This window comes from Lagenorhynchus albirostris, chromosome 12, assembly GCF_949774975.1.
Source record: "Lagenorhynchus albirostris chromosome 12, mLagAlb1.1, whole genome shotgun sequence".
NCBI classification, from domain to species: Eukaryota; Metazoa; Chordata; class Mammalia; order Artiodactyla; family Delphinidae; genus Lagenorhynchus; species Lagenorhynchus albirostris.
Genome location: NC_083106.1, coordinates 38145257 through 38171150, shown reverse-complemented (window position 1 = coordinate 38171150; position 25894 = coordinate 38145257). Strand labels below are relative to the sequence as shown.

At 39.5% G+C, this 25894-nt stretch overlaps 1 protein-coding gene and 1 long non-coding RNA gene across 2 annotated transcripts in view; one reads left to right on the top strand and one right to left on the bottom strand.

The window, feature by feature from the left end:
- The first annotated feature begins 2838 nt into the window (after positions 1–2838).
- The window catches only part of CLVS2 (clavesin 2), a 63856-nt gene continuing 40800 nt past the window's right edge, over positions 2839–25894 (top strand). Inside the window, exons 1-2 of the mRNA XM_060168155.1 lie at positions 2839–3227; positions 14885–15059. Of these exons, the coding sequence (XP_060024138.1) occupies positions 2839–3227; positions 14885–15059 (564 nt within the window). The remainder of the gene's footprint in view (positions 3228–14884; positions 15060–25894) is intronic.
- Positions 14563–24204, bottom strand: LOC132530768 (uncharacterized). Its single transcript, XR_009543886.1, has 5 exons — positions 24067–24204; positions 19965–20047; positions 18841–18933; positions 18313–18417; positions 14563–14618 (listed from the first exon to the last, which is right to left on the bottom strand). It is a non-coding gene; the product is annotated as an uncharacterized LOC132530768 (long non-coding RNA).

Here is a 25894-nt window from a genome sequence, read left to right as displayed (position 1 = left end):
AATGGGAACCAAAAATTTTTAACAGTTCATATTGCATTCAGAATGCTTTTGAGAGTCATAATCACATGAAGTCCTAGAAGGACCTTGAATACATATAGTGCATATATATGTAATACACATACATCTATATGGTTTGTTTTCCACCTCCCCCATTTAAACTGTAAATTCCCTGAGGATAATGACTTCGTGTGTGTGTATAATTTATTTTCTTATTCTGGTTCCTACATTACTTTGCACTACTTTAATTAATAAAGTGGTATAGGTCTGCCGTCCCTCTTCTTTCTCTTTGTCAACACCATCACCTTAAGAACAATAACTAAAAGTGTGTGCCTGTAATCTGAAGGTACTAATAGTCATCAAATATGACAATGTTTTCTTATCTTCAAGACCACCTATCCATAGAATCTAGGACAATGGCTCACACACAGTGGAGCTCAGTAAATATTTGTTGTTGCATTGAGTTAACCTGAACTCAGGACCCCATTCGACAGTCTGTAAGCCAAAAGTTGCTCTTGGTGACATGCTTGCTCAGTAACATGCTGTCCTTTGAAAATAGAAAACATTGCTTTTTCTCAAACCCGTAGACAGTCATCTCAAGCTCAAAGACTTCTGCTCATTTATGATGATTCTTGTGTACAGATGTATAAAACGGAGGGAACCATCATATGCATCTCCAGAAATGTGTGTTTTATTATGAGATGAGAAGGAAGTCAAGGAGCGCCTGTTTTTCCTTCCTCTGAGAACTGGTCCCACCCACGCCCCCACCCCACCCCGTGCTCATTTCCATCCTCTTCAACAGGAATTTAGCAGCCAGAGCTTATGGTCGAAATTCTATCCTTATAAGTTCCTCCGGGGACTGAATCATCAGCACTATGCTTTGGAACCACTCTGGTCTTCTTTACCAAATTCAACCTTTCTGCCAACAACAAAATGTGGAAAGGACACAATGTTTCCGTACTCCTTCCACATCAAAAAATTACCTCCTACCGGAACTAGAAAATGTATGTCACTGTGAATTACCATCTGCTACAGCTCCTCGCCGCCGGGCAGCGCCGGGGTCTCGCACACAAAGGGTGAGAGCGGGGCGTGGGGAGGCTGCAAGGCGTCGCTGCTCCGCCCGGCCAGGCCATGTCCGCCCGAGCGGCCATCCCGGCAGTGGGGACCAGGAGCCGGCTCAGCTTGGGGCTCGGGATATCTGAATGCCACGGAAACTGCGATCCTACCCAAACGAGTCAGGGAGAGAGCAGCCGAGGGCGTGCGCGAGCTGAGTGAGTGCTTACGTCGCAGCGAGATCTGTGCTGGGATAATTAGAGAGGAGTTGGGCTGAGCCGCGTCCTCTTTGAGCAGCGGCAGCCGCAGCCGCCGCCGCCGCCGCAGCAGCAGCCCGGAGGGGCGCGCCCGACTGCGGCCGCTGGGCAGCGCCCAGGGTGAGGCCCGCGCCCCGCAGCCGCCGCCCCGCCGCGCCCACGGTCCCGGCGGCTCCGGGCGCACAAAGGCGGCGGCTACCCGCGTGGCCTTCTCCATCCAGGCGTTCGATTCTCGCTCCCTTCCTTCTCCTCTCCCGAAGGCGAGAATGGCAGGGCCGGGCGAGAACCTGGGGCAACGGTGGCCCTAGCTCTGCTCCCCCCACCCCTCCTGCGGGGAGAGGAAGCGGGCTGCTCGCGGACGATGTGGTCAGGGCTGCTCCCCAGAGCGTCTTCTGCCCGGGTCCCAGCTGCCGTCCCTCTTCTCTGCTCGCTCCAACCCACCGAGAGGGGCTGATGCTGCTATCGCCGCCGCCGCCGCCTCCGAAGCCGCGGCCGATGGATGCCAGGGAGGGCCGCCTTGCTTAGCGTCCCCGCCTCCGGGTTTGCTGGTAGGAGCCGGCTGCTCTTTCTTCTCTCTCGCTTTGGGGTATTATAGAAAAGGTTTTATCCTCCACTCCTTTTTCCCACCCTCTCCTCCCCCAACCCTGCCTTTGCAATGTACCTTCCCGGCGAGATCCCTCCCCCCAACCTCTCCGCAGCAAGTCCGTTGAAATAAAGGGCTAGAGGAAGACAGAAGTTGGGGGTGGGGTTGAGGGGGGAGCCCACGCTGGTGCCAACGCCACCAAAACCCCTTCTGGTGCCTTATGAGATCACGGTGCATCCAGGAGGGGAGGAGGGAAGGTGCGCTATCTGCAGAGCCTCCGCCTAACTGGATCCCAGTCATTTTAAATGGAATCCCACAAATGTCTTAGAAATAGCATCTTTGAATAAGTAGGAGAAATAAGCTCCTTCCCCCCTCTTTCTCTTTCTCTCTTTTTCCTTCTGGCAAAGACGCTCTCTCCCCCGCCCTGAGCTCCGCGCTGAAGAGCCGCCTTATTATTAATCAGAATTTCCATCGTTATCCCTGGCAGGAGCATCCTTCAGTAGGGACCGCAGAAGCATCACAGTGCTGGGGCTGAGATGTGCATGGGGGCTGTTTCTGTTACATCTCGGAAGAGAAGAGGACAGCACCAAGATCAGCACCACCTGTGCGGGGTGCAGTTAGGGGTGTTTTGTTAGGAGAGAGAAAGGACAAGAAGAGGAGTGCTGGGCCGCCAGAGGTCCACATCTCTTTAAAGGAAAGGGACAAGGGAACTAAAGTGGGACATTGTTTTTAGGGGGTGGGCAAAGAAGTTTATATCCTCCATAGAAAAGGTGTGGGGAAGCAGGAGCAACAGGGTACTTGACTGGACACCAAGACAAATCGTTTCCTGTAAAGAAGAGGAAGCAGGCAGCAGCGAGGTCTGGAGGCCGGTGTGTGGTAGTGACCAGGGCCAGCCGTGCAGTGGGACAGCCAGCAAGAGAAAGGCAGGGCTCAGGAACAAGCAGAACAATGACTCATTTACAGGCTGGTCTCTCTCCTGAGACCCTGGAGAAAGCCCGCCTGGAGCTCAATGAGAACCCAGACACACTGCACCAGGACATCCAGGAGGTGAGGGATATGGTCATCACCAGGCCGGACATTGGCTTTCTCCGCACAGATGATGCCTTCATCTTACGCTTCTTACGGGCCAGGAAGTTTCATCACTTCGAGGCTTTCCGCCTCCTGGCCCAGTACTTTGAGTACCGGCAGCAGAACCTGGACATGTTCAAAAGCTTCAAGGCCACTGATCCAGGCATCAAGCAGGCACTGAAGGATGGCTTCCCTGGGGGCCTAGCCAATCTGGACCACTATGGCAGGAAGATTCTAGTCCTTTTCGCTGCCAACTGGGATCAGAGCAGGTAAGTCCTAAATCCGAACTTGTACTAGGGCTTCTTTTACTCTCCCATTTTCCAGAATTTATCTTGAGTAGTGTCATAGTTTTACAGCTTTGACGTTACTGTTTATTTGGCTCGGGGTGGGTGGGTGGGGTGGGTGGGAAGAGAAACTGGAACGAAGAAATGCGTTTTTGGTGGGCACCCTGGGGAGGTGGTGGGACTTTTATCTTTACCTTTGAAACTCTTACTTCACTAGCACCCGTTTTCTACTGCAGCGTTAGGTGCTTCATGAACCATATTATTGTGCTGTATAATCTCAATCATTCAGCTTCTAAATAAAGTTGCTAATTTTTTCAACTCCTAAATAAGTTTACTGTTCTGTGGAGAAATGAGTATGAGAATGGAGACAACTTTCCCTCCTTCCTCCTAAAGAAATTCTTTTTTTTTTTTTCCTGAAGAAATTCTTAAACTGGATTCATCACCATCATCGTCCTCCACCACTTCCCCCTCCTCTCTCTCTTTAGTACTGCGGTTTTATTTTTTTAAGACTACCCTGGCATTCAAGCAAGATCAAGTAGTTTTATTGCTTGGAAACTTTTCTGCTTGGTGATGTGTAGATGAAGGAATAATATGATGTGTGTCACTTCAATAAAAAGGAAGAGTTGTCCCCTCTGTTGCTGAGCATGCCACCGACCCTGAAAATAAAGGCTGACTTGTGTGCTTGTTCTACACCTGTCACTAATCTAAAGAATGTGTTTCTTGTCTGATGTGATTTTTCATCATTTGGAAGGAAGTGACAAATGTTCAGATCTGTCAGTTGGTAGACTTTTTGAGCTCTCTGGCTTTTTAATGGAGGAGAACTAATATTCTTCCTTCATCTACATTACAATAGAAAAAAACAGACAATGACTCTTCTACTTCCTCAGTTGGAGGAATTATTTTCTCAGATTGAAAGATATAAGAAATTATAAAAGACCTTTGTGTAAGCTAGTTTCAATTAAGTTTGAAGTTAAATAAATGTTATGGAACTTAAAAGCATTACCAGAATTATGAATCATAAGAAGCTTGTTGTTAAAACATCGTTGTCTTTTTAGTGCGGTGAATGGTGATTTTTGATGCATCTGGTTAGTTTAAACCATCTCTGGAGCAACTTTAAAAGACTTTTACAGTTACTGAGAAATCTTATGGATCTTATAGGTCTCCAGATAGGCTTCTCAGAGTCTTGGGATTTTAGAATGCAAATTAATATTTTTAACAGGCGTTTAACCCTTCAGTTGGTCTCCTTTTCCCTGTAATTCTACGTTGAGAACTACAATTATTTTTTAGGTAAATATAAAGATAAACCACTACCTGAAGAATCATAAAGCTAAGAAACTCATAGAGTTAGCCATTGAGGGGAATGGAGCTCTCTTTCTGTCTCTTATTTTGGTTAATTATAGAGATTTTACTGTACTCTTTATCAGGTAGCAAAGTTTAAAGGCTCATGAAATGCCATCCTTTGACCACAATTTCTCTTTTAAAAGTTTTTATTTCATCTAAGAAGTACATTGTAGGGTTATGCAAACCAATTATTGTGTATATCAAAGCAGAAAAATTTTATTCAAGAAAGAACCTAGTATTTCATGAGTTAGACTGGAACTTAGTTTATTGAGTTGCCATGAAATGAGTGCTATGGAAATTGTATATTTAAATATGTCTCAAAGTCTGTTAAAGATATCATTAGGGAAGCAGATTGCCCTTAGGGAGACATGAACATACATCAAACCTATTTTCATTTATTTCTATAAGTGAGCTAATATTGACATTGATTTATAAACCTAATTAAGATGAAAGCCTCTTGTAGTTCTCATGTATGTGGAAAGGTGATTATTTTGGACTTACTAAAGAAACTGTGTTTTAGTTGTCTATCTCATGTTTTCATGTAAAGGCTAAGTTACTAGTAATCAAAATATATTTCCCTGGAAATCTACAATGGGAGGGGACTTATTAATTGATATGTAGAACTATTTCTTTAAATCTACACAAAATCTTAAATATTAAAACTTTGTACATGTGACATTACAAATGAAAAGCCATGTCCTGTAAAAATACCTTACAGGGCCTATAGACTAATAATTGTGAATTCAATTTCTGTGGTTGGAAATGAACAGGTATGATCAAGAAGTTTTAGTACTTCAAAATCAAAAGGTATACAATTTATTTGGAGCTTATCTAAAATTCAGTTGAGTTTCCTCCTCCTATATATTTTTAAAAAAGTCCCTCCCTCCTTTTCCCTGCCTGCACCCCCCTATCCCATATCTACATGTACATATACAAGGACTAGTGGATAAGCAGGTCCCCCCTCTTGGCATCCTCTGTAAACCTTTATCCTTGGGAGCTATGCCTAAGAACTGTCTCTGCCCTGCTCTGAAACCAGCAGGACAACTGCCTTTCTGACAGTGCCCAGAGTGTCACCAGCTCTTTTCCTGCCTTTGGCCTGAATCCCCTTCCTTCCTCCACTGTACATTTTCAAGGCTTATCTGACTTGACTCCTACAGAAGTCTCTGCCACCTTCCCTAGGTGTTTACCTTACGATTGCTCTGTTAGCTGGATATGCCACGTGCCAAATTCTTTTACTCCTCATCCCTCCCCTGTTCTGTGAGTGAGGTGTTCTCACCTTCCTGCTCTGATCCCACCAGTCCAAACAACCTGGGTCCCTGCAGAAGACTGCACATCTGAACATAATTCTAACCACCTTCTAGAGCTGTTCAGTGAATTACCTGGCTTTCAACAACTAAAAAAAAAAAAAAAAAAACAAAACACTATTAAAAGAGACAAAATAGGGCTTCCCTGGTGACGCAGTGGTTGAGAGTCCGCCTGCCGATGCAGGGAACACGGGGTCGTGCCTCGGTCCGGGAAGATCCCACCTGCCGCGGAGCGGCTGGGCCCATGAGCCATGGCCACTGAGCCTGCGTGTCCGGAGCCTGTGCTCCGCAGCGGGAGAGGCCACAACGGTGAGAGGCCCGCGTACCGCAAAAAAAAAAAAAAAAAAAACAGAGACACAATAACATTGTTTTAAAGAAAGAATAGGTGGGAATTGTCCAGGATTGCACAGGGAAATTCCAGAAATGAGGTAGAAGAAAATGTCCCCCTTTATTTGGATAACAGGTTATTTCCAACTTCCCAAAGGGAATATCAAGATTTTTTGTGAATTTTGAAAAACTTTGTAAAGAGTTTTGTATAACAAAAAAATACTAAGCCTCATGTTATTATAACAGCACCTGAACTAGAGGTAATGTTCAGTAAATGTTTGTTGAGTTGAATTGAGTTATGCATTTTTTTAAAAAAGAATTCTAAGCAGGAAGTTATCTATATATACTTTCTCCTATATTGAATTTTTAGGACAGTTTTCTGTGCTTCTCAGGAGACTGGAAACAGTAAATGTGTGTGAGATGGTGACTATAAATAAAACAGTGTCTCTTCCTATTGCAGTATAGTGCAGGTCAGTTTCAGGTTATTGCAAGTAACTGGACCGTTTCCAAAGCCTTTACAAGAAATATGGAATCTTCAGGAGACTGAGGTATAATATTTACAGTGTACCCACCTTGTAATACAGCTAAAAAAATATTTGAAATACTGAAATGTCAAAATGACTTTCAGTGTGGTCTGTGGTTCTTTTATAAAAAAACAGAACAGGTTTCAGATGATTTGTTACGTTTATTGAGCAGGCTATCCTTGGCAAAGATTCACACAATTTTATCTTTTTTTTTTTTTCAAATCGTCTAACATAATTTCTGAAAACAAAAGTAAATTCCACAAAATTAAAAACAAACGGATTGTTACCCTGCAGCACTGTGATGCAGCAGTCCTCCATATATTACATGCTATCTTGCTTTCCTGAGTGACAGTGCCCTGCTTAGGACTCAGCAGATACCTTCAAATTGTCCACCTGATTTCATCAGCAGAGTGTGATGATAATGTACCGAGAAGCTAGAATAGATTATACTACCTTAAGAAAAGGAAGTTTGGAACGGAAGTAGATTGTGGTCTAGACCCTAGGGCGTGAGAGCAGGTATCTGAGAAGTCGAAATTCACTGGCATGTAATTATTGGGAATATTCATGAGTAAACTGTGTTACCTGAAACATAATGATGACATGTATTCTGATACGTGGCCTGTAATTTGTCAGTTAGCCTGCAAGTAATATTTTACCTTCTTAGACTTATAAATGACTCCTCTCTACTTAGTACCACAAACAACCAATTGTAAACAAACAATTTATCTGGAATCTGATTAACAGCCATTAGAAAACAATTAAATACAGCCAAGTTAAAATGATTCTACTATAGTGGCAATTCAGAAAGCACTGACCGTCTTGTACCATGTTTGGCTTGTCATAATGGACATTGATTATCACTTATAGTACTGAAACTCTGAAAGGGCTCAAAGACTGATTGGTGAGACAATGCTATGATCCTCTAACTTATCCTGGAATTTGCCTAAAACATGTACTGTTGTCAGTTTGTTCGTTCCTATTTTGTGGCTTTTTCATACAAAGGAAAATATTATACAAATGGCCAGCTATTTGAAGCTTCAGTTTTAATTATGACTATGCTCTCGTTTATTAAAATAATGTAGCCAGTCTTCAAATGAAAGAAGGTTATGATGATGGTAGTTTAAAAGTTTTAAATGATAGCCATATACTATACATATTTGCTTTATTCTCAGCCACAAAGCTTTACTCTTCTGTGGAAGTGCACTAAAATAAAATAACATAAAATATAAAATAAAATAAAATGATTAGAAATAGATTAAAACAGACAAGGGCAATTAACTAGTTAATTAGGGAGAAACACTCTTACTTGATAATTTTAAAAACAAAAAAAAACAAGCCAAAAAAGAGGCTTAATTTTTTTGGACTGATTTTTCAAGTCCTCTTGGCTCTGTTTATTAAAATATTTAAATATTTCTCAACTTTTTGTTTCTTGGTGTCATATATCCTGGCAGGGTCAGGAATCCTTACCTTCAAAAGCCTAGAGGCACTGCTATGCCGTATTACGGCTGATTTTGAGATTAGGTCAATACTAGGAATGCAGGTGTGGGTTCCATGAGGTTTCTGTCCCAGCAGGGCTTCTGTATTGCTTCCTTATAGGGCTGCTTTTTAAACAAATACTCTGGGAACTGCAGCTTACTTCAAAATATGCCCTTGGTTCATACCATGGAAAATGGGAGAGAAAAAAAATTGTCCTGAGAAATGTTAGCGAAATATTGGGACAAATCTCTGAAAAAAAATAGGACAGTCTCTAAAAATTAGGGTAATTATGCAGTAATTAGTGAAATAATCCTGAAATAACAGCAATGACCAAGAGTTCCAAACTTCAGCAGGATGTTGATTGGGTCTGGCCCAAACCAGGCTATTTTCATGTTTCAAATATGCAACTTTAAACAAAGTTGAAAAGAAGCAACAGATTTGATGTTACTAAAGTGCTCTGAAAGGATGTCTCAAAAAATGTGTAAAGATATTTTAAAACATGAGCCAACAATTAATAAATTATTAAATTATACTTAGTAAATTACTATATTTCCTCAATTCTGGGAAAAAGATTGAATTCTTTTACATCATTGAAAGCAGGTACATACATTTCATTAACATAGTAAGTGGCACTATTGACATGAGGGAAAAGATGTCCCCGTACGTTGGTTGGGTCCTTACAACATCGAGAAAATGAGTGAATAGAATAGTACTTGATTCAAATCAGTGTTTTAAAAAGTATACTTTTTTCCAGCATTTGCTACATACGTGGACATTTAATAGGTGCTAGGTGCAAAAAATGACACATTCTTTGTACCATCAAGGAACATACAACCTCTCCGGGAAGAAAAAACACAAAAAGCTAAATAACTCCAGAGAGGTCATTAAGTGCTAAATGAGGGTATTGCTTGTCAGTACTGGAAGTTCAGGGCAGGGGCAGCAGGCTGCTCAGTGTTGTATAGAAAGAAAATCACCTGCTCGGGTAATGTAATTCAACCTTTTATTTTTTCATTTTAATTAATTATTTAATTCATTCATTCATGTTGAAACACTTTTATAGCATATGCTATGTGTCAGGCACTATTCTAAGCACTTTATAAACATTAATTTATTAAATCTTTATCACATACATACAAGATAGGTTCTGTTAATACCCACATTTTGCAGATGCGGAAACTGAGGCACAGAGCAATTATTCCACCCATAACCTCACAGCTAGTAAGTGAATTGGTCAAACTTGTTTTGTGTGTACAGGTAGTTAACCAACATAAATCTAGGAAAAGACAATTAAATATAATTATAAAAAAAGCAAGCTCTGATAATTAAAAAATTCATCTATGTTTTAGAAAATCTTGATTAAACATCAGAATGTAGACCATTAGGCACAGAAATTTAAGTTGGTAGAATAAATATTCTGAAGGCAAAGACTGTATTAAGCAGCTAAGCAGACACTTATTCTGCTCTGAGGAAGAGTTGCCTTTTCAATGTTTGTATTTTTCCAGCACAACTTTGTTTTATTTCATTTCATTTTATTTTGGCGGCAGCCCGTGCACAATTTTTAACCTTTTTTTTCCCCAAAGAATTACATTTTTCCTCTAGATTTTTCATTTACAAGGATTCTTTTGTCCTTACGCACCTACATTTCCACAGCAGTAAAATTAAAGCAACGCTGAGACAACTAATCTGTGCCTAGTGATACAAACCAGACACTTAATTATTTTGGATTTCACATTTCCTCCAAGGTTTGTAGACTTAGCCTTTTCCCATCCTGACTTTTACAAATGTCTTGTTACTTTTCTTCCGCCAAAGCCCCTTGCTGGGACCAGGTTGGAGCTAACCTGGTAACTGGCCTGGCGCCATGTTGGTATCGACTTTCTGATCCATCTTCTGACACACAGTATGCCACTGAGACATGAGAAAGCAGAACAGCTATTCATCAAACTCGGTTCTAGGTCTAGGCACCATAAGGAGTGGAGAGCACTGGGGTGTCAGAAAGACCCAGCTTCTCATCTAGGCTTCCAGTTTTACTCCCATAGTGATTTTGGACAAACTGTCTAAATTCTCTGAGACCTCATCTGTGTCCTCATCTCCAAAATAATAGGAACTAAGTCAGGCACAGAGACTTTGGGCTTATTTTGAGATTAAGATAATGCGTTTGAAATTGCTTTGGAAATCTTAAACGATTACACAGATAGAGATATTATTATTACCACTCAGTAATATAAAATACCTTGGTGAATTCATTGACTTTAGCACTAATGATACTCTGAGGCATTAATAAAAGTAATTCTTCTCCTTTGTCTCTTCCCCTGGCACCTTTCTAACACAAAGTGCTTCAGACATTCGAAAATGTGGCATAATGAAAACTGAGGGTTGGGGGCAGCCTTAATGAAGAATTTAATAATGGCTGATTGATTTAGTGACAGAGGGGAAGCTGCTTGCTCTTGTGCTGCTCAGTGTGATGCCAAGATGCCAGTTTTTCCTTGTCAGGCTGAAAGAAAGGGCTGGAGAGTAGGAAGGAAATGGCCTGTTTGTGATTTAAGTCGCTCTTTGCACTGATTGTAAGCTCTAGTAGGGGATAAGATGTTGTGAGCCCCAGGAGAGAAGCATAGGCTAGGTAGCTCCCCAAAACCTTGTAAGGCCAGAGGCAGGAGAAGAAGCTTCCCTGCTCTTGATCACACTGGTACTAAATAGGAGAATTTTTTGTTTGTTTGTTTTACATATTATAGCAGCTTTGACTTCCTTCAAGAGCAGTGGTCTACTAGTCCCAGGTGTACTGGTGTCATTATTTCATCCTCTCCAAGTTGATTTCAGGTTCACGCTTTACCTAATGCTGCTTTGGGAAGCACAGTCAGGAGCCAAGAGCTCCATTAATGGGCTGCTTTATTGTTTATGGCTTTCTTTCAACATAGAAGGGAAGAATAGCAATGGTAGAGCTACTATAATTGGGGTGTAAACCCCAAACATGAGCTTGTGAAATACTTATTGTAGTGACGTCTAATTTGTAAAATACAACAGTTCAGAAATAGTTTCAAAGAGAATAATGAAAGGATTCCTGAAGACAGAAAATTCATAAAATGCTCCATTTCTTTGGAAGATACTTTGCAGACTTTGGCAAGGTCTCATGTAATAATGTTCTGCTTACGAATAACCTGCTGAGCTGCTAATGGTAGTAATGTGACATGTTTGACAACAGAGGATTGGAGTGTCAAGAGTGGGTTTTTTTGTTTTTTGCGGTACGCGGGCCTCTCACTGTTGTGGCCTCACCCGTTGCAGAACAACAGGCTCCGGACGCGCAGGCTCAGCAGCCATGGCTCACGGGCCCAGCCACTCCGCAGCATGTGGGATCTTCCCGGACCGGGGCACGAACCCGTGTCCCCTGCATCGGCAGGCGGACTCTCAACCACTGAGCCACCAGGGAAGCCCTTTTAAAAAAAAAAAAAAAATATTTATTTATTTATTTTTGGCTGAGTTGGGTCTTCGCTGCTGCATGCGGGCTTTCTCTAGCCGCGGCGAGCGGGGGCCACTTTTCGCTGCAGTGCGCGGGTTTCTTTATGCGGTGACTTCTCCGCTGCAGGGCACAGGCTCCAGGTGCGCGGGCTTCAGCAGTTGTGGCTTGTGGGCTCTAGAGTGCAGGCTCAGTACTTGCGGCGCATGGGCTCAGCCGCTCCGCGGCACGTGGAATCCTCCCAGACCAGGGCTCGAACCCGTGTCCTCCACACCGGCAGGTGGAATCCCAACCACTGCGCCACCAGGGAAGCCCTCAAGAGTGGTTTTAACCTGCCCTTTGAATTCAGTTAGCTAGGATTTTTTATGTTTCTTTTATTAAACTTATACATTAGTATAATTTATATAAAAATCACTTAATTCTCTTTTTGGAAGAAGGTATTAAATTAAAAAAAACATTGTTAGATTTACCCTTGAAAACTTTGCAAACCTGCTTTTCTCTATTGATGATCCTGGGATTTGCCTTATTTTCTTTCCTTTGGAATAATGATATGTATATAAGTTTCTCTCTTGATTTGACACAGTTTTGGAAAAGCCAAACTTAAAATGTGTTACTTAAAACAAATTGCCTCTTGTTTTCAGCCCTACTGGTGCCATGGTTTATTCTTCATACATACAGTGCATCATTCTTCCAAAGCTGATTTCAGATTCCACTTTTACTTAAGGCTGTTTGGTATTAATGCTATTTGTCATTCTTATAGGAAATGTAAGAATGATCATAATGGGGGGAAGTTCTAAACTGGATTGTTCTAATTTTTAATTTTCTTAACTGTGATATTATTATGAACTTCAGGAATTAAAGTGAATACTTTTTTAGAGGGGGTAGCTCTAAATTTTAACCAGAACTAAAGCCTTCCTGCTCCAACTTTCCAGTCTGTGTAGGCTTATAGGCTTCTGGTCACAATACTGTGTTAGGCCATTATGTTTAAAAAGGAGATGAGCTAGCCATGAAGTGACAGATAAAGGTATTCAGTCATTCATATTTCACAGATTTAAAGACAGCTAACAGAGCTCTACAAAAAAATTTATCTCATGTGCTTATGTAGTATTTTGGGATGCCATAGCCTTAGGCCTATAAATACCCTGTATACTTTCCAGAGATTTAAAAATAATCTCTTGATCCTTGCCTTTCACAGTAGTAATAAGCTATGTAAAGATTATTGTTAATTTTTAAGTAAAATTTACAAGCAAATATTCTTTAGTTCTGATCATACCCTGCCTATGTCTGTGGTTACCATTACAGTAAAAAGGGTGCTATGTGTGTATTCCAACCAACATTTACTGAACACATGATACATACCTAGCATTGTGCAAATGGTTTCACCTGAATCATGTCTTTGACTTCCCTTCCCATACCCCCTCCTCCCACCTTGCCACTGCCAGTGAGCTGCAGTGAGATAATCATAGATACTCTCATTTAAGGGAACTAAACCTCAGAATGATAAATCATTGACATGTCCAGGGCCACACAGCTAATGAGGGACAGGAAGAGATTCCGTCTTGAAGTCTTCTGACACCACACCCTTTGCTTAATTAATGCTGGGACCCTAAAGAGATTCTATTCCAAGCTACTGATTTTACAGATGAGGAAATGAGGCCCAGAGAAAGTGAGAAATTGCCTGAGGTTTCACTGTTAATTATTCCTTCCTTTCTGAACTACTACACTTTCTCCATTCGCCTCCAAATGTTTTTAGAAGTCAAAATAGAACTACTCCCTCACATGTGCTCACTGTCTCATGCATCTTCCTGGTGAGCCCATTGCTTCCACTGAATCCCAATGATTTCCACTCCTAATCCACCCCCCTCCCCACACCACCTCTCCCCTGAGGTCAGGATTTCTTTCTCTCGCTTTTCCCAGATACCTCCACCTGAATGTCTGAGCAGAAAAGTAAACTTGAAATGCAGGCTGCTAAAAACGGAAAATTGTTAACATCTTCCATAAATTTACTAATCCCTCTTGAAATGCTGGGATTCCCTCTTAGAGTAATTATCTCATTTTCTTCTCAGCTCAGATTGCATTACCTCATCCACTTCCTTGAACGTAGGATTGGTGTGCTTTTGATTCTGGAATTTTCAATCTTGAGCTCTCTCCTGAGTTAGGAATTTACTTTTTCAGATGTTTACTTGATATATCTTTCTGGGTATACTACATGTTTCTCAAGTACAACGGATACTATTCCAAATTCCACATTTCCAGCCATCCTCAACTGTATCCTCTTTTTGCATTCTTGATTTTGATGAAAGATTTTTACCATCTAATCCGACTGAAGCTAGAATCTATGTGTCTTCTTATACTCTTCCCTCAATCTTAGCCCTCACGTTTAATTAAGTATTAAATTTTAAAAAGTTTACCTCTAAAATACTTCTCAAATTTGGCTTCTTTTCTTCTTACTTCCACTGCCTTTGTTGAGGCAGTGTCTTAATGCACAATTAGTGTCTTTGCACTCTAGTCTAGTTCCATTTTAGAAGAAAGTAAAGAGCATTTATGGAGTTTTTACAGTGTGCAAGGCACTGTGCTAAGTTGCAAGGTAGAAAGAGATAAAGTCTTGACCCCTAAATTTGGATGGCCTATGTAATAACAGAAAGGTACATTTTCCCTTTTATTTTCATTGATCTCCCTTCCTTTCTGTCCATCCCACCTTTCCTTTTTGTCTTTTCTTTTCTTTTACCTTTATGATATAAACTCAGTACAATTAAAATCTGTTGACACTTTCAATCATAACTGTTTATGTGTAGTGTTGTTTATTGATGAAACTCCTTCAAATCTCATTCTCAAATTTTCCACATGTGAAGATATGAAATGTCAGTACTGCTGAGAGCATTCTTGAGCTATTTAAAAGTACCATGCCTAGTTTTTAGGGTTGTTGAAATGAGATTTTATAAACTCATAGCAAGGCCTAGAAGGAAAGGAAAAGGAAACAAATTGTAGTATTTTCAAAAGCATTGGAATTTGTTTTGGTAGAATACATGTTAAATTCTAGTATGTCCCCTGAGTATAGCGAATAAAGTAAACTTCATCTTAAAAGAGGATTTTTAAACAAAATCATTTCCTTAAGATTCCTGATGTAGTTTAAGAGGGAATTTTTAGTACGCTTCACAACTTTCTATAGCTTCTACACAAGTGGTTGTCAGATTTAATGCAACCCTTTTCTGTTGCCGATAGGTACACACTGGTGGATATTTTGCGTGCCATCTTACTTTCTTTAGAAGCCATGATTGAAGATCCTGAGCTTCAAGTGAATGGATTTGTTTTGATCATAGACTGGAGTAACTTCACCTTCAAGCAAGCCTCTAAACTTACACCAAGCATGCTGCGCTTGGCTATCGAAGGCCTTCAGGTAATGATTTACAAATTACCCAGTTTCTCAGTCTCCCATGTTTGGCTTATCTGTGGTAGAACAACAGAAGATCTTACTTAAGGAATAATAAAAGCACATTTAAAAAACTAGTTTTCAAGCACAAACACTAACTGGACAAAGGATCATAGAAGAAAAGCTAGAAGATGTGGGCCTTTTAATGAATGGAAGCTTGTGACACTTGGCACTAAGCCCTCACTATGTCTATAAGTGCCAGTGATGATCTGGGATTTTTAGCTTGATAATCAGAACAAGCAACATCTTCTGTATTTTAATTTTTAGCTATCTAGGCTTTTGTTTGTTTGTTTTTCTTTCCTTTTCTGTGTATAGTTGTTAATTAGCTAAATGTTTGCTTCATTGTTCCATTTAGTTGCCCAACAACTGTTGGAAAGCCAATCAATCAATATGTTTTTTGGTATCTGAGATATGGAATCACTGTTTTGAATTACTTCTTTATACTTAATTGGGGTTTTTTTTGCTCTTTTTTTTTTTTTTAATTGTGGAAGGGCCATGATGTGGAGTTGACAGAGGAATGGTGCATCTTCCAATGAATGACGTTTAACTGGTTGGGAATTATAAAATGGAAAATCAGTTATTATTTAGTGGCATGTTATAAACCTAATATCGACTATTTCTTTTTAAGTTTTAAGGTGTCTTTTTTCTGCTCTCTGCTTGGCTTTATGCTACTTTATATATACTATTTATGGAATAAAATTTAAATTCTTAAAAAGATTTGCAAATTAATTCTTAAGTGAGCTTATTCAGTATTCTCAGTATGTTCAACATGCTTTTTAGAAGTTTGCAGCAGTTAGTTTTTATAACATTTATCAGTGAAAATATCACAAAATAACTAATTTTATCGTTGTCATTCATTAGTTCAGGATGCTAGGTTTTTTTTTTTTTAAGTAGAACAACCAAAATTATCTAGATCTCTGCTTCACAGTAATTTCTGACTGTGTCTATAGGCACCTAAATTGAAGGATGATGGCCTCCTAAAAAAAGGTCACTTCTCCAAGCAGCAGGACATCTTAACCAAATTGAATTCACAATTTGGGTTTTGCCCCTGGAGTGAATAAGACACACTGATCCTTTTCTCTGATAGGTTTTCCCTGATGCAGGTTTCCTGAGTTGCTCTTGGTGAGTCAGCCTTGCTCCTGCCTTATCTTGAACTACACTTTCTTTTTAACTCCATAGAGACAGTTAATAAGAGTTGGGAGGGCATGGGGAAACACAGTGCTTGGAAATGTGTGTATCATGTAGAATCAGTCCTAATTCTGCCCTCCTGCCATCAGCGTGTAAAGTGTTCCTCACTCTATAGAGAAAATTGGTCACCACCAACCATATTACTTAACACAGAATGGTAACCTAGCCTTTTATAATCGTGATCCCAATTTAACTGGCATGAGGGGTAGTCTAGGCCTTCAGCATATGAAGAACTGGAGAACTCATATTATTTCCAAAAAATTGAAAAAAACAAACAACTCAAGGATAGACTCAATATCTTGCTGTTTGCTAATTTACACACTTTATGGAGTCATTTAATAGTAATATAAGTCCTTGATGGAGGAAAAACCTGACCACTTGGACACATTTGGGAACTTCCCCGTGTCCTTGATGGAGGAAAAACCTGACCACTTGGACACATTTGGGAACTTCCCCGTTACCCATGGCTCTGATCAGGACTCTTTAAGTGCTGAGGGTCAGCCCAACAGGAGCTACAGTCAGATTAAACCTCTGTGCTTGTGTTAGACAGGGAAATGGTCCCCCTCTCTGCAGGGACCTCTGCTGAACTGCCTTATCTCTATTCCCCATCACTGTCCCCATCCCCTTTCCTTGCTCCCAGGACCCAGACTGAGTAAGCAGGGTTGATTCCTCCTGGTTGCCAATTGGGAAGCCACTTAAAAGGAGGGAGATCCTCCTGGGAATAAATTTGACATGTTACTAACTTTTAAACTCATTTTTTCTCTAGTTCAAATTAATTTTTAGATGCTCTATATCTATGTCTATATCTGTGTCTATGTCTATATCGATATCTATAAACAATGGTGATTCTGAATGAGAATATAAGATGTGCTAAAAATGTTCCATTGTGACATGTGTGATTTCATATTTACTTTCATACTGAAGTAACGTTTTCTGACTTTTCTAATTAAGACTCTGTTTTATTTTGTACTTACTATGTGAGAAATATTATTGTGTATTGATATGTTTCACGCAGAGCATGAATAAACTGTTTTTTTTGAGATTAGCGTGAAACCGTAAAGTGTTTGAAGTAAAGACACATATGCACAATTTTAGATTGTTAAACACAACTACTGCCATCACTAAGACCACCACCAAAACCACAATAATAAACCCCTTCCAATTAACCCAGTCAGGGAAATTAAGAGGTGAGAATATTTTTAATAACTCAGTGATAATTTGTATCACGCTATCATTCTGCTATAATAGGCAAACAAAAAAATATCCTAGGGAATTAAACCAAAAGTAAGAAAAGCTACCAGTGGGTCTAGTGCCAAGGAGGAAACATTTAATGATGTGTATTATTAAGGGATGTAACTGTGTTTTGAAGAGGGCCCATCTCTCTTCCTTTATACAGAGGTGACTGTATAACCTCTCTACCTGCATACACCAATCCTCTTTTTCCTCAGGTATTTTGAGTGACCCAACTAGAGATAGCACCTTATACTTTGGATAAAAACACAGAGACCATTGCTGTAAGATCCACCTGTGATCACAGTGGAAGGCCAATAGAGAGACACTGTTGAAGGATGGAAACGGGCTATAGAGGCAGACAGACCTGGGTTTGGATGGCAGCCCTGCCACATATCAAATATTTGGGCAAATTACTTAACTTGTTTGGATGTCAGTCTATTCATTTATACCAATTTTAAAGTATTACATTAGAAATAATACACCTCGCAGGTGATATTAATGATCAAAGTAATTGATGTGGGTAAGCTCATTTTTCAAGTGGCTTATTTTCCTGGATGTGTGCTGTTTTTCTCACAATTCAGTGACTACCTAGGCTGTGAAGACTTAAAGATGATTGACTTTGGGAATCTGAAAAATATCGTATTTTGCTTTTAGTGCTCAGATTATAGATACACAGATTCCATTTTTTAAAAATCACTTACTTTGTGGTTAAATAGCATCTAGATATTTTCATGTTAGCTGCCAAATAATATATTTTTTTCTCATTGGAAGCCAAACAAAACATGAGATTTTTTTTTACCTGGTGAAAATTAGTCTTCGTTTCTTTTGGGAGAAACTCCTGGCACAGTTGGAAAGGTGGTGATTGTGGAGATAGCTTTGGCCTTGAGGGAAGAGCAAGAGTTTGCTAAGGGAATAAGGACAGGAAGAGCATTTGGGGCAGGGAAACTTTGGGGGAGGTGCCTTGAACAGACAGCTACAAAGCATTGAAAGTATGTGATAAATCAGTTTCGATATGGCTAGAGTGAGAAATGAATTGAAACAAATGACCAGAGGTGATCTGGGAAGGGCAGGCTGAGACCTGGCCCTGTGGGCTGGAGGAAGGCATGCTGTGTGGTTTGACCTGTGTACTCCAGACATGGGGACATTTGGGACAGGAAAGTGACCTGGTCACTCTTCTTCTTTGGAAAGATCTGTTGGGTAGAAGAATTGACTTGGATCAAAGGAGAGGGCTTAGATATAGAGAACACCCAGACTACCCTAGAGGTACTTATATTGATCCCATTTTGTAGGACAGATAATGAAACTTCAGGGAGTTTAAGATGCTTACCTGAATTTTCTCAGCTGACCTCAAGGCTTGAGTCCAGGTTGTCTGATTCCAAAGAATGAATGTCTTTCCTAAATCTTGTTTTTTTCTGGTTTTCTGTTAATTAAAAAAATGATACAATTTTAAAGGTTACTTTCCATTTACAGTTATTACAAAATATTGGCTATACTCCTCGTGTTGTACAATACATCCTTGAGCTTATTTTACATCCAATAGTTTGTGCCTCCCACGCCCCCTTGTTTCTGTTGTTTCCAGGGCTGTGCCTAAGAAAAAATGGGTAGCCTCAGGTTAAAGTAACTTTCCTCCCCCAATGCCAAAATTCCTCACATTTCAGTACAGGTGAAGTTTCTTTGTTGGGATAGTACAGTACTAAAATAGTCACAAATGGCTGACCTTGCACTTTTTTGGACACCAAGTGGCAGAACCATTTTCTTCTTCCCAGTGAGTGGTCTCTTTGAGTGACTACCAACCTCCCAGTTCCCTGTGATGAAGGGCAAAGGCAAGGCACTTTTCTGCTAGCCAAAGAGAACTTTTATCCTCACAACCACAAATTGGTAAGCCACTCATTATACCAATCCAAGGCAATTCTGTAGGCTTTCTCTTTGCAGAATCTTCAAACATTTTTTTTAAAGGAAAGGCATGAAAGATTTTTTTACCAACACAATGCGGCTCCTTGATAGATAAGAGGCAACATCAGATATATTTTGTGGAAATAAAGTATTCATTCTTAGCCGGAAGGAAAAGAGAAAATTGTCTTGTACCTTACAAGAATTTAATTGATTAGGGTAGTCATAGTAACAGGAAGCATCTTAGAAAATCAATACAAGATTAAGTGGATGTGACTTGTTGACTCTAAGATATCTGCTGGGGAAGCCAATTAAAACATGAAATGTTTGGAAATACCTAGAACAGCTTAGACTGAATTTATAATGAAGCAGTATGCTTTTAATATTTTTTGGTTTCTGTTGCTCTATTTTAATATTTTTCTTATAAAATATTACCATTCTTAAAACTCTTTGGTAGTGAAAAACTCAAACTCTCTTATGAATCCAGAATCTCTTATTTGTGATGTTTTTAAACATATCCTGACCCTACCTTTGTTGTTTGTTGCCCTTTGGATTATTTACCTGTTATTCCCCCTTAGCTCTGCTCTGCTGAGTCTCTGTGCTGTTGCTTTCACAATTTCACAGGAATCCCCAAACTCCATCTGCTGAAAAGTACATAATGAAGTCAAGAGGTTGCTTGCTGACAAGGGGTTTGGCTGTAACAAAGAATTGAATAGCTCTTTGAATTGCTACCTAAGACTCAGATGTAGGGCCATCACGAAGTACCTAAATCAGTGCCAGATATTGTAAGAGCCCTTAATAAATAGGACTTGTGAAAGAATCAAGAATATGTAATCAATTCACAGTACTTAATGCTGGCCCTTTCTTTTGACTCAAGGGTCCAGTGTTACTAGCAGCCACCAATCTGCTAGCTCTGAGAGCTCTGGTCATTCATGTGGAAGGCAGAAAGTGCTGCCAACTACAAATTCTGGCTCTGACTGTTTGGAAGCCCAGTCCTACCTAGGGGATCTTGCCAAAAACAGAGGCTATGCTAATGACTTGGAACATCCTTGTCCAGGGCTAGCGGGTGAGGAGTGCCATTAACTTCAGTCTAGCGTTAGCTTGTTCAGTCTTCCCGATCTTACCCACAGCTCCTGCTAGCTTTGAAATTGCACATGTGTGTGTGTGCACGCGTGCGCGCGTGTGTGTGTGTGTGTGTGTGTGTATGGAGGACAGTTATGGGAGAATATTAAAGAGGAAGTCAATGAGATATTGAGTAAATTAGGCTTTCATAATAAGACGAAAGGACTCTGTCTTGCAACAGTGTTTTTTGCAATGGTTTTTAACCTGCCAATAGTTTTCAGGCTTATAATGCTTCTGACAACAGCAGAAACCTCTTGCATGCAAGCTGCCTTGTAAATTTAAGGCAGCATGATGGTGCATTGCTGGTAGAGGTCTGAAACAATACCTGTCTTTTTGAAAATGAACACACGGACTCATGAACTGTATTTATTCAGACAGCCTGGAGGGTGGGAGCGTTTATTTCCACATTTTGTATGCACCGTCAGAACCATGTTGAGAAACAGTGACAAGGGCAGTGTATAAAAAAAAGTGACATTTTGTTCATCACATGCATAGCTGTCTGAACTAAGTGTGCTTCCTTTCAGTTGTTTCTTAACCTAAAACAAAATGAGTGAAAACCCTAAAGCTGCTTGATTTCATGGTATGAGAATGTGGCTTGGCTGCGAGGTTTAGTCCCCAGAAGTAGGACGTTGGAAGTCTTTTTAAAATCTGACTATAGACATGTAAAAGCTATATATAATATTCAGTTCAGCAAGCAGGCTAAGGATTATATAAACTTTGCTAACAGGCCAGGTTAATTCTGCATATCTATGTACATATATACACATAAACATAACACATACATGTACCTACATACATGTGTATGTGCATATATCTCACTATTTTTTCTTGCATTAAAATTGCTGAGTTTGTTTTTTTTTTGATTAGCAGCTAAATCCATTTAAAATGTCTAGTTAGAGGAAGTAGTTGTCAACCTTGAAAAAAAAAATAAAGAGATGAGTGCTCTAGACTTACTTAACATACACTTACTGAATTAAAGGAAGGAGTATCAGTAACTATCCATAACATTTAATACCTGTACACTTTCAACCACTGAAAAGGAGACTAGCTATCATTTTTCTTCTAACAGCCAAATAATTTAAGCAACAAAAGGGAAGGAAGGGGCTTCCCTGGTGGCACAGCGGTTGAGAGTCCACCTGCCGATGCAGGGGACACGGGTTCATGCCCCGGTCCGGGAAGATCCCACATGCTGTGGAGTGACTGGGCCCATGAGCCATGGCCACTGAGCCTGCGTGTCTGGAGCCTGTGCTCCGCAATGGGAGAGGCCACAACAGTGAGAGGCCCGCGTACCGCAAAAAAAAAGGGAAGGAAGCAAATAATCTTTCTGTTTGAGTCATTGAGATAATGATAAATGGATAGAAAGTAACCACCTATAATGAAAAACTGAACAAACCATACGAGCTATTCTCCATTTCATTTTATTGGCTATGTTAAGACAAGTCCTTAACTGGAGAACAAAAAAGATGAGTAACTGCAAGTTCTCTCTTATTCTTTTTATTATCAATGTAAATGCATCTTGATATATTCTTCTATCCCAGTAGAACTTCATTTTTTTCACTCTCTTCAAATCAAAATGGCAAAATGTGAACATTCATTTATCTTAAAAAAATTAGTTTAGATACAAACTTAAAAAAGAAAGGAATCCTGCTGTTTGCAACAATACGGGTGAACCTTGAGGACATTATGCTAAGTGAAGTAAGCCAGGCACTGAAAGACAAGTACTGCATGATCTCACTTACACGTGGGATCTACAAAGTTAAATTCATAGTAACAGGGAGGAGAATGGTGGTTACCAGGGGTCGGGAGGTTGGGGAAATGGGGAGATGCTGGTCAAAGGGTACAACATTTCAGTTATAAGATGAAAAAATCCTGGAGACCTAATGGACAGAATGGTGACTATAGTTAATAATAATGTGTTGTATACTTGAAATTTGCTAAGAGAGTAGATCTCAACTGTTTTTACCACACACATAAAAAAAGGTAATTATGTGAGGTGATAGATATTGCCTGATTGTGGCAATTATTTTACAGTGTGTGTGTATACCAAAATATCATGCTGTCTGTATACCTTAAGTTTATCCAATTTTTGTCAATCATGCCTTGATAAAACTGGAAAAAATTAGTTTAAGACCCCAGTGCTATCAGATTTTCCTACAGATGTTGATAAAACTGACATGCTTATCTTTCAAATGTTTAGTCATTTCACCTTCATAAATGTACCCTCCTGGACATCTAAATCAAAATCTTTTGAAATCTCAAATTAAGGTGTCATTTTTGTTTTCTTAAGTTTAAAAATTCTGGTACCGTATTGCCAGAATCTTGGAGGTAAGTGATTCTTCTGTCCCATCCATGAGTAGCACTCTTGTTATATTCTCTTAAGATTGATCTGGAAATTAAAATACTCTTTATTCTTCATTTTAACTATTCTGAGGATTTGTTTTTAATGGGCTTCATTTTCTTCATATCAGCAATCGGAGAAGTCACAATAAACTCATAAGAGGAATGCCTCCTTGTATTAATCCTGGGCTTCTATTTGATGCACAATTAAAAATAGTGTGTTTCTATGGCTTGAGGTCAACTGCATTTTGAAAGGCCTCAGTCAGTTGGAATTTTAAGATATGGGGGAGTGTGAGGTAGTTATATAAGGTACTGATAGCTGCTGTAACAAACAAACGAAAATGTGTGCATTTGCTCAACCATCTCACGGTGAAATCAAATAGGGTGCTTTGATCAAGGTATGGTGCTTCTCCTAGTGAGTCAGTAACCCATGTTCCTTCCGCTTCGTTGCCCTGCCGTTTTCTGTGTGTGGTTTCCCAGGTCACTTTGGTCAGTTTCATTGCATTTCCCTATAAGGTGAAAAAGCATGGAAAATCACGTATGATACATGTCTATGGGCCAAACCTGAAAACAGTGTACATTGTTTATTTGAACTTGAATTCTGTTGACTAGAAAACTCAGTCAGGTCGACACCCATAACTATAAAGGAGATGAAGAAATGTAGTCTGTGATTCTAGGAAGAAAAGAAATGGTGGACACCTCGTCCTCTCCTTCACAATGCTGATTCCCTAAAATACCTATGATGACTCTTCTATCAGCTCTTTATAGTATGTTTGCTTATGTTCTCTGAAAGGAAGAGGTGATAATTAGACAGTGTTTCAAGAAAGTTTTATTCCAACCTTTAAGCACAAAGAAATAAATGCAGTTTTCCTACAATCCATTCTGTGTACTTACTGCAATCTCTGTACCCGACTGGCTTTGCGTAGGTAGGGGTGCTGGCCATTTCTATGTACGTGGGTCCCTATAGCTATATCCCCATAACAAAGGTAACACAGCTGCGATTCAGTCAGTTCAGCACTCCTAAGATCCCGATTTTAAAAGGAGAAAAATAGTAAATCATTCTTCTAGCGTCTTAAGACTACATGTAAGACAGCTATAGTGATATTTTTGTTGCTTTACCTTGAAGGTTAGAAATCCTCTGAATTGAGGATTTAATTTTCATAAAATGAGAATATGACTTTTTAAAAAATTCGAGATTACCTACCTTGAGAAACTCCCCAAAAAAGAATACTAGCTGCTGAAACACTGAAAGGATTTCACTGTAGAGTCTTGTTGCATAGGCTTAAAGACTGAAATCAATGTCAAATTTTAGGATGCAGAGTCCACCAGCTTTCACCATTTTGTCAATATCTATCAAGTGCTTTAAAAACCAGTTGAAGTTTTACTTATTGTTTAGTCATCTAGAGAAAACATGCAAAAAGTCAATATAATTTTAATACATAAATTAATAAAGTAAAAGTTATACTATCAGTACCTAGTTTTTCAATCATGTTGTGTACCATAAGGAATCCACTTTCCTCTTGAAGGTATTCTAGGAGCTCTTTATTTCCTGTTATGACTTTTTCCTCTTGTTTATTAGGTCTGTATTAGAGCTGTCATTCTAGAAGACTTTCAAATTTCATTCTTTTGTAATATTTGCTGTATCTTAGATTTCCTTCCTCAAGTCCTTGAATTCTTTTCTCTCTTTTTTGTTTTGTTTACATATATATATATATATATATTTATTTATTTATTTATTTATTTATTTTTCCACCTGAAGGAGTATGAGGGAGGTAAAGTTGCAGAGCACTTGCATTCTCTATAGTGTGTTTATTTTTTCACATCGGTTAATAGTTTTGTCTAGATATATAGATTCAAAATAATTTCCCTCAAGTACTTTGAAATCATTATTTTATAGTTGTCAGGCATCCATTATTTCTGATAAGAAGCCTGGATTCAGACAAATTTTTGATATTTTGTAGGTATCTGTAAAAGGTTTTAGGATCTTTTTTCCGTCTTTGGCATTTACAAGCATGCATTTGGGAACAGATCTTCTTGTGTCTACCACACCTTAATGAATCCTTCAGACAGAAACAGAAACATTTTTGTTATTCTTTCCTTTCAATTTTTCTCTGATCCCTTTTCTGGTATTACTATTGCGTGGACATTGTATCTGTGGTCTTAATCCTCTGTGTATCATAATGTTTCTGGATCACATGTTTTTTAATTAAACTTTTCATTTTTATATTAATGTAGATTCACATGCAGTTGTAAGAAATAGTGCAGAGAGATCTCGTATATGTTTTCCTCAATGGTAACATCTTGCAAAAATATTGTGCAATCTCACAACCAGGATATTAACATCGATGTAATAGGGATGAAAGTCCTGGCTGTGTACTCAGTCTTCTCTTACATGACCCTGGTGGGAGCTGGGATACCTCATCACAGCTTGATGAGGGTGCTTTCATCCTTTGCTGGTGTGGGTGGGAGTGAGGTCACATGATTTTGTTTTTGTTTTTTTCTTTTCCTCTAGTGCTTGGCTGGAGTAGAGTAGTTATTGCCTAAAACTTTTGTGTGTTTCTAGTATGCGTCTTTCCTGGTCCTTTGGCCAGTGAGAGCAAGCTTTAGTTAGGGCTTTTTTGTCTGTGCCTGTTTCCAGTTGCCAGTTTCCTGAGCTATAAATCTGGGATATCTGAGGCAAAATCAAGCCCGGGGAATGTGCTAGTATTTCATTCTTTGGGTCCCAAAGTCTCTAGCTGGTCTGCCTTTTTCTTTTCACCATTTATAGTCTTCTTATGTTTGTTTTATGGATGCTGCCCAGGTTTTTTAGTTATACTTAATGAGAAGAATAGGGAAAAGTATGATTTGATTATTCTGTCTTTCTGGAAGTGGAAGTTAGAACCACATGTATTTTTAATCTTCTAAAATTTTATCAAATATCTGATTTAATAAAGTTACTTTGCCTCATTTAGTTTTCAGTGTTGTAAATTTATTATAGTTTGTACCGTTTACTGTCATTTAAATTTGTGGAAGGAGGTGAGGAGAGTGTGCTT